The 17,832-nt window shown below is 35.7% G+C and overlaps 2 protein-coding genes across 2 annotated transcripts; one reads left to right on the top strand and one right to left on the bottom strand.

The window, feature by feature from the left end:
* Nucleotides 1-2,156: 2,156 nt before the first annotated feature.
* On the bottom strand, nt 2,157-4,007 carry LOC126683096 (uncharacterized). The gene is made up of 2 exons (XM_050378929.2): nt 3,840-4,007; nt 2,157-3,106 (listed from the first exon to the last, which is right to left on the bottom strand). Exons 1-2 carry the CDS (start codon nt 3,968-3,970, stop codon nt 2,497-2,499), a joined length of 741 nt encoding a protein of 246 aa, XP_050234886.1. The 5' UTR covers nt 3,971-4,007; the 3' UTR covers nt 2,157-2,496.
* A 725-nt stretch (nt 4,008-4,732) lies between these two features.
* Nucleotides 4,733-7,100, top strand: LOC126681877 (uncharacterized). Its single transcript, XM_050377432.1, has 5 exons — nt 4,733-4,772; nt 5,458-5,550; nt 5,641-6,462; nt 6,685-6,760; nt 6,842-7,100. Exons 1-5 carry the CDS (start codon nt 4,733-4,735, stop codon nt 7,098-7,100), a joined length of 1,290 nt encoding a protein of 429 aa, XP_050233389.1.
* The last annotated feature ends 10,732 nt before the right edge of the window (nt 7,101-17,832 follow it).

Below are 17,832 nucleotides of genomic sequence, written 5' to 3'. Positions count from 1 at the left end.
CCACTAACACCTCTATAAATCTTGAGGAAGCTATGTGATTAATTTAATATTTAACTACTCTTTAAATAACAAAGGCTTAATTTCTTAAAAAACCTCCACCTTGTATTTTTTTTTCGTTTATACATTGACCTTGTAAAAACACCATTTGTACCCAATTTTGAGTTTTTATGTTTCATCTCTACCCAAAAGCATTAAATTGTACTCTTTTCATTTGAAAAAAAGTTTAAAACAATCCTTCATTTTTAACTTATATACGAATTAGATATTAATGTTATTAATAGTACAAAAATACCATCTTTTTCAAAAAATTAAAAATAATAATAGTTTTTTTAAAAAAATATTTCGAATTTTTTTATTTTTTTTTATTTTTTGAAAATATTTCCGACAAAAAAAATTAAAAATAATAATTTTTTTTTAATTTTTTATTATTTTATCAAATTAAAAAAATTAATTAATTAATTAATTATTTAGATGTATTTGATTATTTTTTAAGTTTAAGGATTTATTTGTATATTTTAAAATAGAAAAAAGTATGTTTTAAACTCTTTTCCAAATGAAAAAAGTACAATTTAATGCTTTTGGGTAGAGATGAAACATAAAAATCCAAAATTGGGTACAAATGGTGTTTTTACAAGATGAGGGTATAAACGAAGAAAAAGTGCAAGGTGGGGTTTTTTTAAGGAATTAAGCCAATAACAAATAGCATTGCTTTACCTCTAGAAAAGAAAAAATAGCATTGTATTAGTAATACTCTTAACTTATAAATATTTTGTCAGTTGTGTGACACATTGTTATAAGGCCTAATTACTTAAAAAAAACCCCACCTTAAAATAATTTTTTGTTTATACCCTGATCTAGAAAAAAGTTCATTTGCACCCTTTTTTTAATTTTTTATTTTCAATTGTACCCCAAAATTTTATTTTTTGACAATTTAATTAATTAAAGGGTGACAATATTAAAAATAATTAAATAGAAAGATTATATCATCTTTTTTCTATTTGAAAAAATACAAATAAGTTAAAAAATGAAGAATTATTTTAAGTTTTTTCTAAATAAAAAAAGTTCAATTTAGTATTTTTTTTTTATAATTGGAGAAGGGGGGAGCGCTTGTGGGAGGAATTGAACCCACGACCTTGACACTTTGTGTCTAGCGCTTATACCATTTGAGCTATAGCTCGTTGGTTCAATTTAGTATTTTAGGGTAGAGTTGAAATCGAAAAATCAAAAAAAAAGTACAAATGAACTTTTTCCTATATCATGGTATAAACGAAAAAAATTACAAGGTGGTTTTTTTTAAGTAATTAGGCCTTGTTATAATTGAATAAAATGAATTAATCATTAAGTATCATATCAATCGATAATTTTTTGATTCGAAAAAATATATCTCTAATCAATCTAATTTTTTCAAGTGGTTAATTTAATTAACAATCTAATTTATCATGCATTTTTAACTTTAATTCTTTTACCCTCTTCTACTTTTTATGTTTTGTTATAGAACAAAGGATCAACGCGCCCCTTAAACTTGTGACACGGGATCATCTAATCCAATTTATATTTTTTTGAGCAACTAACCCCAAAACTCTTCATTTTTGGGTCAAATAACCTATAATTTATATTTTTTATTTTAAAAAATAGATTTAGGATAATTATATCGCAACAATTAGGGAAGTATCTAATTACTTTTTTGCATCCCTCACCTCCGATTTGTATTTTACGCATTTTAAAAATATAATTATAAGGTTATTTGACCCAAAAATGAAGAGTTTTGGGATTAGTTGCTCAAAAAAGTATAAATTGGGTTAGATGACCCCGTGTCACAAGTTTAGAAAGTGCGTTGACCCTTTATTCTTTTATTATAACTATTTAATATAATATGAAAGTACTGGTTACTAATATATGAGTCATCTCACAAACTCTTAACCATATTCATATACGAGCGATTCGTAAACAAAAACGAGATGAACACTACTAAATTCAAGCATGGCTTCAAATTTGTTTTTTTTTTCTCGATCCAAACACTGAACCGCTCGTGAGCGACCCAGTTCTTTTACAACCCAACTATAGACACCAGACTTTTAAAGTTAATCCCTGATAGCATTTGCACTCAGGCCACTAACAGTATGTTTTCCCATGCATGCTTCTTTTTCCAGCAGGACTTGTTTGTAAAATAGTTCAATGAATTAGATCACAACAAGTTAGCAGTCTCACAGCAATACAATCTAAAACTCCTTCTACAACTACAATGAAGCTCAAGAGAAACTGAATGTAAAAAACAGATTCTCTCGGCTACGCAGAGTGAATAACCTGCAGCAACATTTTATATGATTCCCAAATGAAAAGCCTAAACTACATCCCACAAGCCATAGGTTCGTATAGAGAATGTAACATGAACGTAATACTAGTTAATTTCAATTGTTTTTACCTCATACTACGTTTAATCGTAAAGTCAGCAGGAAGTGCTTCAGGGCGTTCCCTTGCTATGCTTGGTTTAGAATGCTATTCCTCATTTTCATCTTCTTCATCATCGTCTAAGCTTACAAGATGATTCAGTTTTATCTTTTGCTTTCTTTGTTCCGGAGAGGCTTCCTTAATCTCTTCTTCTCCACTCTTCCTCTTCAAACTTTTCTCATCCTGCTCTTCTGAGGCCGAAGCTAAAAGTTCACCGTCCTCCATCTCTGATTTATCTGCCACTGATGGCTTCAGATTTGCATCTTCTGCCTTCTCTTTTTCATTCAGATCTCCCTTTTTCAACGATTGCTCACTTTGTTCCAGAAACAACCGTATCTCTTTGCTGCTTGCAAGATCAAGGGCCGTCTTTCCTGCTTTTGTCTTAAAACTAAGACTTGCTCCTTTCTTTACCAAGTACTTCACTAAGTCAAGATTAGACCCTTGAGCAGCATAGTGAAGTGGAGTCAGACCCTTTCGGGTGGAAGATTTGACAGAGACCCCAGATGAAAGCAGAGTCCGAACAATTTCTAAATGACCCTTCTGAGCAGCAAAATGAATTGCGCCCATGTCGTCCACAGCAGCAGCACCCGCATCAGCCTTCTCTTGGCAGAGGTAATTCACCACTTGTGCATGCCCTGACCATGCTGCCAAATGCAATCTATGAAACAAGGTTACTGCCGTCAAGGGAACGACATTGTAAGGCTGGCTATTCTAAGAGTTCATGGGAGGCATCGTCATCAAAATGGGCATAACAATCAAAACCAGAAATTTCCATGGATCCAAAAATATGAGAAAGAGAAAAACATATGGGCGAAACTAATAGTGAAGTCCGGACAGATAGCTTGTTAAATAGAACATATTTCAATTATAACGCACTTGACCAAGACATCAGCCTGTATTTACATGCATACCAACACTTCAATCGAGATGCACCAGAAAATCTATGCCGACACTTCCAATGATTGAATACCAAAAGTTTAACTAACGCAATTTGTTTTCTTTACTAATTTCTCAAGCTTATTTGGTGCGAAAAGAAAAGCTAATGTAATTCAATACACATTACATTATCCAGTAATTGATTAGTTCAGCTATGTATCTCAACTGACGCAACTCGATTAAGCCTTACGCCCAAGTTAACTGAGGTAGCTAACGTAATACCGAATACGTAAAAATGTTTCTGCAAGCGTGATATCTTATTAGTATCGGTTTCTTATACAACCAAATGCTTACCGCCATAGTCATCTTCCTAAGTGGCACAAACAAGTATTTGAGCAACACAGTCTAAAACCCTAAACAGGCATGAGATTTGCAGTATTTGAGTAAAAGATGATCAAATAAACCCTAAAAGCTGCAATTTATAATTGAATGAAAAACCTAGAAACAAAGGATACGGAGTTCTGGAGTGCTTATCTCTGGAGTTCACAGCCAAAGGATTTGAACTCAGAATTGACTGAACCGCTTTTAAGTCACCGGACCTTGCCGCTGCGTGCAGCTCTTCACCTTCGTTTCTCCCCCTCCCCATTTTTCTCTCTCTTTCTTTTTGTTCTTTTTTTCTTCACTTTGATTGATACAATTTGATAGTGTTCCAACAAAGTGTCAATTCACCCTCTGAATTTGTCATGAAATATAAAAAGGTCATTTTGAAAGTTTTTGGGTCAAATAGATCCGCAACTATGTCAAAGTACATCAAGTCAGCCTCTCCTCAATCTCACCCTCACAAATAAGTTTCACTCTCAGTACAACAATGGAATAAGTTTTTAAAAATTTCTTAATGTTTTATTTATCTCTTAAATTGATGCTTGATCATTTTTAAATTGAACTATATTTTTATAATTTTTATAATTTAATAATCATTTTAATTTTTAATAAAAAAATTAGGAATCCGTAGTCCGGTAAGTGTTTAAGTCATGGGAGGCCTTAATCCCATGACTTATGTCCCCTACTGCTGTGAGCGGAGCGAGGTTCGGGGGCCGCTCGCCCAGACTTATGGCTAACTTCTTGATCTGGAAATGGTTTGAAAAATGGAGTCGCCACCTAGTTCAACTATGAAATGCCTTTTTCTACCGACTGGATAACCTTACTCGTCTCCGGTAAGATTATCGTGCATTGGACCAAAAGACCGAGTTTGTGGACCTCTCCGAGATTTGTGTGCTTGGCTTATCAGTTACTGGCTTTATTTACTAGACATATTCGTTTTGTTCTCATCTTAACATTCTATAGCAGTCCATAGATATAATGCTGGAAATAAATAAATTTGAAACCAGTAAACACATTTGACGCTCATATGACTCAATCTGGACTGGTCATGCAAAGCAAGTTAGCAGGTACTCCTAAGCATACATCTAAATCTTAACATAAGTCTGGTTGGTATGAATTGATTACATGCACAAAGCCTAAAAATCGGATGTCTAAGTATGATTGATTTTATTAGGTGATCTTGAATGACCTATACAACTATTTACTACTTTTTCGTGATAGTCTTAAGATGTCTAAGTGACTGGTTGGAATTGATTTGATTTGCTAATTTAAAGGTGGTCAGTCCTTTAACCTGTTAATATTGGATGTGGCATGCTTTTGGAAAACAGTAAACATTGCAAACTAGCCCATGTTCAGTTTATATGCATACAAGGTTAAGAATACTTTTGAACCTCGTTGACTTTTGAGTGCCTTGCACTCGTGCGGGTTTGAGTGTCGGTGTATTACCGATCTGAGCCCTTGGCTCGTTTGCTGGCGAAGTGGATGCAGAATCTAGCTTCGAGTCTGTGCAGGGTTGTGTTCTTGGAGAATCAAAGTGTACTTAGGGTGTTTTAAGACTGGAATCAAGCATGATTTTGGTGTGTGTGTGTGTGTAATATTCGGCCAGGGTTTGCTCTAGGGGGATCAAATTTTCTAGCTTGGGTTTATGTGTTTCTGGTCCGACCTCTGACTCAGCTGTCTTAATGCTGTTTATATAGAAGTGAATTAGGTTTAGGGTTTAGGTTAAGTTAATTTAAAGTTTTGTCTAATTAGAATTTGGGTTGAGGTTGGATCCAATTTCCCTCTTACTTTTTGTCCTTAGCATGGAGTACTTCTCTAGATTGATGCTGCAAAACACAAGAGCTGGTTCTGGATTTGTTTTCCATCAGCGGTGCAAGGTGATATCTCTCAATCATCTTTGTTTTGCAGATGATATGTTTATCTTCTGTAATGCAGATAATACTTCCATTAAGATAGTTAAAGAGACCCTGAGAACCTTTGCAAAGACTTTTGGATTACATCCAAATCATAACAAAAGCACCATTTTCTTTGATGGTGTTCCTGATACCAGTAAGAGTGAGATCCTAAGCTTAATAGGTTTCCAGGAGGGGAAGCTGCCAGTTAAGTACTTGGGGCTACCCCTGGTCTCTTCTAGATTTTCTAATGACCACTGCAATGGCTTAATCCAGAGAATAACAACTAGAGTTAATAGCTGGTCAGCAAAAAGTCTGTCCTTTGCTGGCAGGCTTCAGCTAATAAATTCAGTCTTGCTAAGTATGCAGATCTACTGGTGTTCTGTGTTCTTGCTTCCTAAGGCAGTGATTAAAGGGGTAGAATCAATCTGTAGAGAGTTCCTTTGGAATAATCAGAATTCTAATAGGAAAAGTGGGCCAGTAGGATGGAAGAATGTTTGCACAGGAAAGTGCTATGGTGGATTAAGGATTAAATCAGTGCTTATTTGGAATAAACCAGCTTTAGTAAAGCATATCTGGGGATTAATCACCCATAAGCCTTCGTTATGGGCTACTTGGGTGACTGAGAATAAGCTTAAAAGATTAAGCTTCTGGGGGATTGATAAACACTATGATTTCTCTTGGGCATGGAGACAACTTTTAAAGCTAAGAAATAGTATTAAAGATAAGTTTGAGTATCAGCTAGGTAATGGAGAGAGGTTTTCTTTTTGGCAGGATCCTAGGGTAGATGGACTATCTCTTACTGATAGGTTTCCAGGAATAAACATCAAGGACTCTGATGTTTCTAAATATGCAAATGTATCAAGTAACTAGAGGAATAGCAGATGGTCTTTGCCTGACCCTGTGGATGACAGAACAGCTGCAGCTTGGGAGTATCTAAATCAAAACTGCAAAGTAAATGGTACAAAGAACGATTTGGTCATTTGGAAGGCCCATAAGAATGGCAGCTTTTCTGTGAGTAGTGCCTAGAAAGGCATGATTCTAGAGCAAAGAAAGAAATCCTGGCATACTATTGTCTGGTTTGCAGGACAGATTCCAAGACACTCATTTATTAAGTGGATGGCTTTGTTGGGTCGCCTGAACACTAAAGACAAAATAATGAAGTGGGGGGTTGTTTCCAACAGCACTTGTGCCCTGTGTAACTAGCAGAATGAGGACATAGAGCACATGTTCTTTGCTTGCAGGTTTTCTTCTAATATTTGGGAGAAAGTCTTACAAATCTCTGATAGAGCTAGACAGAGCTTCACTTGGAAAAGAGAAGTAAGCTATATTGTTAGAAGAGCAAAAGGAAAATCCATTAGGGCAAAGTTGATGAAAATGTGGTTCAATGCATCTGTATACCACATATGGATGACAAGGAACAAAATTGTGTTTGCTCAGGAAACTCAGACAGTAGACCAAGTCTTCAAAAGAATTACAGCAGATGTTAGAAATAGGCTTTGATCTCTTAGGGCCTGTATTTCTTTGGCTTTTGCTGTTTGTGCAAAGCTTTGCTTTCCTATTTTAGCTTATGAGCTTGTTGCATTGGGGCTTTTTTTTAAGCAATAAAATTGCTTCTTTTGGTGATTGACCAAAAAAAAAGTGATAAGCGATTAGGATTAGGATTATCTTTAAATTATTTACCTTAGAATTTTACTTTTAATTTTTGGATTTGGACTTGCTAGCTAATTAAAAAGGTGCTAAAAGTCTGTCTTGATGCCTAAAAGTGTCAAAAAAGACTATTAAGACCCTATGGTTTTGGGTATACTCAATTCTAGTCCGTAAAATTTACAAATTTGCCCAGAAACTTCTAAGATATTGCAATTGGTCAAATTTCTAGATTTGGACTACAATCGCTTTAGATTTTTATAGGTTATTTGCGGCTAATTACGTTTTAATCCTCCAAGTTTGCAGTTATGCGCAGATTTTGCCTGCTTAGTTTCCAGTAAGGAAATCTAAGGCTCGTCACCCAGACGTATTTCTCTGAAAATGATCATTGGACGCATCAGTCCCTTATCACTTTTTACCCGTCCGAAAAATAGGTGTCTACACTTAGGGACCTTTTTTCTTCTTTATTTCCTTTCTTCTTCTTTCTCTGGCGACTGTTCGTCCTCCAACCATCATCTGCGTCCACCCATCGTAATACCCCTCCGCTCCCACCACTATACAAAGTTTAAGACGAGGAGTAAAGCTCCTCGTTGCTCCTCCAACCAAGAGTAGGTCCTCTAAAACGAGAAATAGTTCCTCGCCCAGGAGTCGGTAGGTGGTGGATTCCGGTCGGTAGGGCGGCAGTGGCAGTTTCCAATGATAATTAAATTTAGGTTTAATTAGGTTTAATTAGTGTTAATTAGTGTTAATTAGGGTTTTAATTGTGTTAATTAATATTAAATTAAGATTAATTAGGTTTAAAATTTATAATAATTAATGCCACTCTCTTTTTTTATTAGAGGGGCCTTTTTTATACGAAAACGCAAGTTGCAGGTTTTTTGATATGAAAATGCAAGTTGTGGGTTTGTTTGATCCAAAATGCTCCAAAATGACTCATTTGATATTTCATGCCAAGTTGAGGGAGTGAAATGATCCTTTGTTATTTATTAATTAGTGTTTAATTAGTCAACGAAAAAATGATTGCCCAAAAATATGATGGCCTGAAAAAAAGGGAGGTCGGAAAAAAGTGATTAGGTTTGAGTGGTTTTATTGGATTGGGTTAAATAATTTTTAATTCTTTAATTAATCTTCTTGTGAGCGGAGCGGGGTTTGGGGGCCGCTCGCCCAGACTTATGGTACACCTATATTCTGGAAAGGTTTTTAAAAATGTGGAGTCACCACCTAACTCAACTAGGAAATGTCTTTTCTACCGACTAAATAACCTCACTCGCTTATGGGTGAGATTATCGTACTCCGGACCAAAAGACTAGGTTCGTGGATATTTTACCGAAACTCGTGTACTTGGCTTATCAGTAACGTTTATTTACTTGACACATTCATTTTATATCTCATCTTAACATTCATGCAATTCACGGTATAATTTGCTGGAAATTAAACACAGATGAAAGCGGTAAAGGGACCTAATCAGGATGCGCATATGACTCGATCTGACATGTGAGGTAGGTAGCAATTAATCCTAGGCATATATCTAACCCTGGCGGAGTCTATCAAATAACAGTGGTCTGGATCATTTTTTACATGCATGAAGCCTAAAACTGGATGTCTAAGTGTGATTGATTTTATTAAGTCATTTTGAATAACCTATACAACCTCTATTTACATTTTTATGGCAGTCCTAAGATTTCTAGGTGATTTGCTGGATTCGATTACTAATAAGTTAACGTGATTAGTCCTTTAGCTTGTTAATGATTGGATTTGACATGCTTTTTGAAAGCTTCTAAACAATATCGACACACACACACACACACACACACACACACACACACCATGCAGAGGATATACATATAAGGTTAGAAATACTTTTAAACCTTGTAAACCAGAGTATTTGGCACTCGATGCGATTTGACTATCGAGGTGGTCAGAATCAGAATTTGGTCAGAACGTGGAAGTCCTTTTTCTCGTTGATAAGGATCCACTGGTTTAAACCAGGATCGATCCCGAGTTCAAACGAACCTGTAATCGTATCTTGAAGTCGCTAGTTTTGTCGGTTGTGGGCTTCGAGGCCCGGTTGGCTTGAAAGCTTACAATTGTGGGCTTTTAGGCCCAAAATACGTTGGGATAGGCTCATTACAACATATATATCAATTCTACAACTATTATGTATAGGTGGACTCAAAACGGGTCCCAATTCCGAGTTCAAATGAACCCGGAAACATGAAATTATAATTGGGTTGAAGTCTTAAAGATCTAGGAATCAATAATGGGTAAGGGGAAAGGAAGAACACGACACCACAACAAGTGTCGGTGGCATCAGTTTATAGTGGCAGCTGTGCCAATGCCATTGGAGGCAGCAGGTCATCATTTGGCTCAGTTTTCATGCAAAACACTTAAAAAAACGCATCAAAAAGCAAAGGAAGACATTCCAAAACATATTGGGATCGAAAATAGTGTCTAAAATCTAATTAAACACCCTAAATTCATGCTTCTAAACATATTTCATGGCAATCATGTTAAAACAGCTAAAACCACAACAAGCATTGTAATCATTGCAGTCTTTATTATAAAGATATATTATAAGTGTCTGGATTAAACAGTATCAACATGCGATTATAACAGCATATATAAACAGCCTATATACATGTTTCTAAGACAATCATATTGAGAATTCAAAAGCATGGAAATCTTGGCATGGCAAAGACAATTTATATTCAAGAACATAATTTTAGGCACATCGAAAAAACCTAGCATGCATTCTAACATGTCAGATTAACAGTTCTAAATCACATATGATAACAAGTGATGAGAGAACAATTTTGTTCCTTAGAAGTACCGTTCTAAGTCCCTGACTCGTTTTCTAGTGATTCGCAGTAGAATTCAACTTTGGATCAATATGTAACATTGCGTTCTTCAGTGATTAAAGTGTTTCAGCTTAGTTTGATTAATTAGGGTGTGTGTGTATTGGGTGGGCGGGGGGGGGGGGGGGGGGGTTCGGCCAACACAGTGTTTTTCCTAGGGTTTCTATGCTTTTCTTGTGGGAGTAATTGCTAACCGGTTCAGCAAATTTTGTCGACCTTTAGCTAGGCTGGCTAAAGGTCTATTTATCGTGGTTAAGGGTAACTTAGGGTTAGCTAGTGGTTGAATTAGATTCAGGTTAGGTTTCTAGAGTTGTAGATAAACAAGAAAGGTGAAAGATTGTGAAGTGACGAGATGAGTTAGTATTACGATAAGCTAAACTATTGTTTATTTAATTAAATTTGGATTTAATCTTGAAGGATAAATAAAACATGGTTAAAAGTTATTTTTGGTGCCCGAAAGTGTCAAAAAATGGATTCTACGAGCCTAAGGTTTGGTTGTGGTCAATTTTGTGATTAGGATGCATATTAGTCTGTTCCATTGGTTCTTGTCATAAATTGCCATAATTTTCAAATTATGTGTTCTTAGTAAAAATTGCTATACAAACTGAAAAAACATGATAATAGGCTATTTTTAGGTGTTTAGTATGCCATGTCCATATTTATATTGATTGTAGAGCTTAGAATGCATGCTAGGGTATTTTTATGCTTAATTACCTCAAGTATATTCTTGCTCAAATAGCTATAAAATTAGCTATTTAAGTGTCTTAATTCAAGTTTCAACACTTTAAATCAATCTCACTATGTGTTATTTGCATTCTTTGAGATTGTTTATGCGTTTTTAGCGTTTTTACATGAAAAACCGAGCTGGAACGATGAAACGGCGAGTTAATGCCCCTACTACTGACGTCGCTGCCGCATCCTGAACTGCCAGCGCCGCTGGAATTCACTGTCGGTGCCGACAGTAGATAGTGTCGCCACTAAAAATGTGTGTGGCGCCATCCTCCTGTTCTTCGCCTCCTCTAGAATTGATTCCAGATCCTGTCAGATTCAATCCGACATTCTTTTCGTGTTTCTGAGCTTGTTTGAGCTCGGAATTGGGCCCCGTTTGAGCCCACAGTTTAGTAATTAGTTATAATATCTGTTTGCAATATTTAATGGGCCTATTCCTCTGTATTTCTGGCCTCAAATCCCAATTTGTAATCTGTCCAGCCAACCGGGCCTTGAAGCCCAGATCTAGTGCGACTGGCAACTTCCAGACCGGATTCCGAGCCCATCCGAATTTGGAATCGACCCCGGTTTGAACCAGAGAACTTGTATCGACGAGATGGACAACTTCCGTGTTTTGCTCGAGAGCCATTTCCGACCACACAGACGGTCAAAATGCATCGAGGGCCAGACACTTCGGTCTTCAAGTTTTTAAAGTATCTCTAACCTTGTATGTATATCAACTACCTTTGTATATGCTTACAATGTTTAAAGACTTTCCAAAAGCATGATCCAATCCAGTATTAACAGGCTAAAGGAGTAACCATGTTAATTAGCTAAATCAAATCAATACCAGCAAATCACTTAGAAATCTTAGGATTGTCATGAAAAAGTAGTAAACGGTTATATAGGCATTCAAGATGACTAATAATAAAATTAATCAAATCTATAAACCCGGTTTTAGGATTTGTGAATGTAATCAATCCAGACCTACCAGTCTTTTGCTACTTGTTAGAAACCTCCAAGGTTAGATGAATGCATATGAGTATTTGCTACTTCTCGAAATCGAGTCATATGAGTGTCTAAATTGAGTCCCTTTACTGCTTTCATCTGTGTTTAAATTCCCGCAATTTATACAGTGAACTACATGAATGTCGAATGTCCACGAACCCACTCTTTTGGTCTGGCGTACGATAATCTCGCCCATAAGCGAGCGAGATTTCTCCAGTCGGTATAAAAGGCATTCCTATCTAAGCTAGGTGGAGACTCCACATTTTCTTAAAGACCAGTCCGAAATAGAGTCCTTCCATAAGTCTGGGCGAGCGGCTCCTGGACCCCGCTCCGCTCACAAGTATCGTATTTTTATTTTTGTAACAAAATCTTTAATATTGTTTTTTACATATAAATGAATACTAATTGAACAAAGGTTCAATGCGGCTCTCAAACTTGTTTCTCAAGATCACATAAACTCATTTTAATTTTTTAGGTTAACTATAACCAAAACTTATATTTTTGGAATTAAATAAGTCCATTTTGAACTTTTGGATCTATTAGATCCAAAGGTCAAGTAACCCCAAAATTATACAATCCTGAGTCGTAAACTTGGAAGTCTAGTTGACCCAAAGAGTTTAAATTGTCTTATTCGATCCTGAAAACACAAATTTTGTGTCTTTTTTGACCCTAAAAGTTAAACTGGGCTTATTTAATCCTAAGACACAAGTTCGAGGACCGCGTTAACTCTCTGGTCAATGCTAATTTAAATATAAGAATTTATTAAATAATTAATAATAAAACTAAAAATAAATTGATATTTTATCAAGAAATAAAACAAATGGGCCTAGAATGAGTTTATATTTTAATTTTTCATGCTATTATATTCTTTAAAGTTAATCTTTATACATGTTTAATGTTGAAAAATCAATAATAAATAAAAAAAAGCTAATTGTAAATCTGAAAACGAAAAAGAAGAACGATGAATCTTTTTGCCTCGTAATCTGAATATATGCCTTTGTTGGACCAAGTCCCATTTGAACTCTACTTTTGAGTTTGACAATCAATTTAAAGAGTCTAATCATGTTTATTAGTGTGTAGGAACTTATAGAAACCATCCCGGGTCGAATTGGAGCTTTCTAGTGAGAATCAAAAAATTGAAATTCCGACTAGTTACAGTAGCTTTTCACGCCCGAGATGCCTTCTGCATTGTGGTGATCTCGGGCACGACATAAAGTCAGTCAAAAACCCCTTAGGGTTTTGACCTTCATCACGGGCGCGACACACTGATCTCGGGCGCGATATATGTGACCGTTGGAGATCCAACGACTCTTTCTGAGCACCCTAACCAGAGGGTGACACATGGCTTGCACCCATTGGATGTCTTTCTGAAGATTGTAAATCTCGGCCGCGACAATAAGGATCTGGGCGCGACAGACTCATTTTCAGCATAAAATTGAGATTACTTCTAGAAGACTCATGGGAATATAGTTGGGGCTATAAATACCCCTTGTCTACCACATTTATTTAGTTAGACACTTTATCAACAACCAAGATTACAAAGCATTCAATTTCTTATTTCTAAAACATTTATTGTGCATCAATTTGCATTGATTTCTTTTCTTTCTTTTATTGATTATCAATCTTTTGATTAACCATTAAGTGTTTGCAGGTTTGTGATTAGCCTTGAAAAATTACTTTGTGAGTTTGAGATTAGCTCTAGAAAATCTCTTTGTATTAGTTAGTGTTTAGCTTTAAAACACATATTTAGTGAATTATCAAAATCTCAATCTTTGATTGACTAGTGTAGTAGGATCGAGTTGTGATCCGAACCACTCTAAATTTTTTGTCTTTCTTCTCTCTAAACCTCTTTATTTTTTAAAATACCTTATTCACCCCCCCTCTAAGTTAGCATTTGGGATTTCAGCCTTCAAGAAACTTCTTATAATTGTTAAAAACGTTCGATATCTATGAGCGAAGCGGGCTTCGGGGGCCGCTCGTTCAGGCTTATGGCTAACCTCTATTTTAGAAAGGTTTAAAACATATGGAGTCGCCACCTAGCTTAGCTAGAAAATGCCTTTTCTACCGACTGGATTACCACACTCGCTTATGGGTGAGATTATCGTATGTCAAACCAAAAGACTAGGTTCGTGCAAATTCTACCAAAACTCATGTACTTGACTTATCCGTTACGTTTATTTTTCTAGACATTTTTTATTTTTACCTCATCTCGACATTCATGTAGTTCATCGTATAATATTCTGGAAATTAAATACGTATAAAAGCAGTAAAGGGAACCATATAGACGTGCATATGACTCGATCTAGCATGTGAGGCAAGTAGCAGGTACTCCTAGGCATTCCTCCAACTCTAGTGATGCTTATCATGTATTTAAAAATGGCTGGTCTGGATCGTTTTACATGCACAAAGCCTAAAACTGAATTTCTAGGCGTGATTGATTTTATCATTAGCTATCTTGAATAACCTGTACAACCTCTGTTTACATTTTCATGATATTCCTAAGATCTCTAGGTGATTTGCTAGATTTGTTGGATTCGGTTACTAAGTTAACGTGGTTAGTCATTTATCCAAAAAAAACGTTAACGTGGTTAGTCTTTTAGTCTGTTAATGATTGGATTTGTCATGCTTTTGGAAAGATTCTAAATAGTATCAACATATACACTACGCAGGTGATAAACATACAAGGTTAGAAATACTTTTTAACCTTGTAGACCGGAGTGCCTGGCACTCTATGCGATTTTTCTATCGAGGTGGTCAGAATCAGAACTCAGTCAAATATGGAATTTTTTTGTCTCGTCGATATATATCCACTGATTTGAACCACAGTCAATTCCGAGTTCAAACGAACCTGAAATAGCTTTTGGAAGTTGCTAGTTTCGTCGAATGTGGGCTTCGAGGCCTGGTCTTGCTTGGTAGAATACAAGTTTTGGCTTCGAGGCCCTAATTAAACTGGGTTTGACCCATTTACAACATATTTTATAATTTTATAATTAAATACAAATTTGTGGGCTCAAACGTGGCCCACCTCCGAGTTCAAACAAATTCGGAAACACAAAAATAGGATCAGATCGAAGTTTGGAAGCTCTGGAATCAATATGGATTAAGGATCATAGATCATCACGACGCTAATGTTAGTGCCAACGACAAAACTACATAGTGGCGGCCGCGGCGCCAATACCAGGGAGGATGTCGGTTCGTCATTTTGGCTCGGGAAACATGCAAAACAGCTCAAAAACACGTCAAACGCATATGGAAAACACGTTGAACATACCAGAACTGAAATATGATGTCAAAAGGTGAATTAAACATCCTAAAACATGAGTTTCTAAGCTGATTTCATGGCTATTATGGAAGAACAACTAAAAACACAAAAATCGTGGCAATTTGAACATAGCATGCATTCTAAGCATTAGAATTGAACGAAATCTGGATATGATGTGTAAAACATGTTAAAATCACCCTAATACATGTTTGTAATCAGTTTGCATGGAGATCATGGCAAGAATATTGAAATTATCAGTTATGGAAATTATATCAATTTATGGAAAAAGTGATAAAGAGATGAATATTTGGTCTTCAGAAGTATCGTTCTAAGTTATTGGCTTGTTTTCTGGTGATCCGAATGTAGAATTCTGCTTTGGATCAGTATGTAGCCGGACGTTCTTGAGTAATTAAAGCGTTGCTAGCTTATTTTCTAGACTGGTTTGTGTGTGTGTATGTTTGGTTCGGCTATGGCTCTCTAATTTAGGATTTGATCGTGATTTTTTGTGGTGATTAATTTCCGACCTCTAACTAGGCTGTCATAGGGTTCTATTTATAGAGGTAAATGAAATTGATATATTTATAGTGGTGTGAAATTATATGTAGCAATTTTATAAAGCAAACTAAAATTTTGGCTATTTTTATAAAAAGGCGGCTAATAATCACCCATGGCCCCTGACTTTAGGGGTACCTTACAACAAACCCCATGATATCTAAAAATGATCAGCAAACCCCCTGATCTTTGTGGCGGCGCTCGCTAAACCCCATGAGTGTCAAAATCACCGATTATTCAAAAAATCACTAATGTGACATGCCTTCTTCTCGTTTTAACACCAAAAGGCTGGACCTGTCCTCTGCATGCATGTCTGACATGTGTAAGGGTTTGTAAGGTTGTGTCAGTTGATTTTTTTGAAAAAAAAACTAAAAAATGAAAATTAACCGTAGTAACTCCCTCTTTTTTCTCTCTTACTTTTTCTTTTCCTCTCCCTCATTTCCGTTTTATTTTATTTTCTTTTCAAAATTTCCTCTTTTCGTCTTCTTATACCTTGCCTTAATACTTATTCTTTATTCTACTCCTTCTGCCTTCTCGCTGTCCATCGGGTTCCTCTTCTTTCCTCCTCTACTTTCTTCTTCTTCTTTGTTGCCCCGTTTCTTTTTTCGATAAATTTCTGTCTTCTTTTCTTTTATTTTAAATAGACTTTGTTCTTTATCAGAAAATGGGATCCACAAAAATGACGAAAAATGGAAAAAGAAAAAAGGAAAGGGAAGAAACTAAAAGGTATGAGTCTTTTTTGCTGGAACATTTATTTTGGTAGTTCTGTTTGTTGATTATTTGAATTTTGTGGTTGAGTTTTTCATTGGATGTTATTTTTGTTGGTATTTTATTTCTAGTTTGTCATTGGTTGTTGTTTTGGTTTGGTTTATACTGGTTCATTAATTAAAAATTGGTTGTTTGTTTGTTTGTTGGTTTTAGCAGCTCCTAGTGAAGAAATTGTTTTTGATGTCTTTGAAATTATTCTGAACTACAATGGAGACATAAAAGACTTTGTTATTTTAATGAGGATGTGAGTGTTCAAAAATTTCATATTGAGGATATAGGGTTAAATAGCCTAAATAAGTGGTTACTTGAATTGAAGGTTGAGGGATTGTTAATGTATTATTGTAGGCGGGCTGGCATGGATTTTAGTCAAGATTTAATTCCTATGGAAAATGATGACCATGCCATGGACATGGCACTGTCTGGAGCACATGATGGTAGTGTTGATATGTATATTAGAAAGTTAAGCTGTGTTGACGTGTGCAACCTAAGGCCTGTTATTTGACAGACATTGGAGTTGAAAGAATTTGAAGATGAGGATGATGCATTGGAGCTGCAGGCTGTTGTTGAGGTTGAACCAGTAGAGTTGCTGCAGATTGAAGGTCCAGGAGTGGAGATGCTGCAGATTGAAGGTCCAGGTGAACCACTGGAGGAGGTTCTGCAGATTGAAGCAGTTGATGAACCCCAAGAGGGGCAACAACCTGGTTCAGACTAAAGGTTAACAAACTTGAGTGACCTATTTTTTGTGCAAAGTTATGGAACAACACTTGTAACCTTTTAGGTTAATATATATCTTGCATTTTGTATTAATACTGCTATTAAGAATGTGGATTTTCACCTTTTGGCTATTAATATTGTTGTTTTTGTTTTCTATATTGGTTGTCATTGAAATTATTACTTTGCTTTTCAGATATTGCTTTTGTTGGTTAGTTGGTTGTGTGTGTTAGTAAGCGTACTGGTTGTTCCCTCATATTGAATTTATTAATCAACCGTGGACCCTCAAATTGAACTTAGATTTCAACTGTGGTCCTTAAATTTTTATTTATTAATTAACCGTGAACCCTAAACCTTTATTTTTTAATCAACTGTAGACCTTAAACTTTCGTTAATTATTCAACCGTGGACCGTTAAATCAAAATTGGCAAACATCCATAAATTAATGATTTGATTAATATTCTATGCATTTATTAGTTTCATTATAAAACATATAGAATATATGGCTAAGACTTCATCAGTTAGATACGGCGTGATCAATTAAACAACAAAAAAAGAACTATCTGATTATATAGACAAACATACAATTCATATAGAAAAACTTAATACATAAGGGTGCATAAATTAATGGCTAATAATTAGAGACATTGTGACTAAGGGAAGCATTAAATATCATCCTCTGAACCAAGCTCCCATGATCGACATACACAAACCTCCAACTTGG

Source organism: Mercurialis annua, linkage group LG5 (assembly GCF_937616625.2).
Source record: "Mercurialis annua linkage group LG5, ddMerAnnu1.2, whole genome shotgun sequence".
NCBI classification, from domain to species: Eukaryota; Viridiplantae; Streptophyta; class Magnoliopsida; order Malpighiales; family Euphorbiaceae; genus Mercurialis; species Mercurialis annua.
The sequence above is the reverse complement of the archived record's forward strand: the minus strand, read 5'-3'. Positions and strand labels throughout refer to the sequence as shown.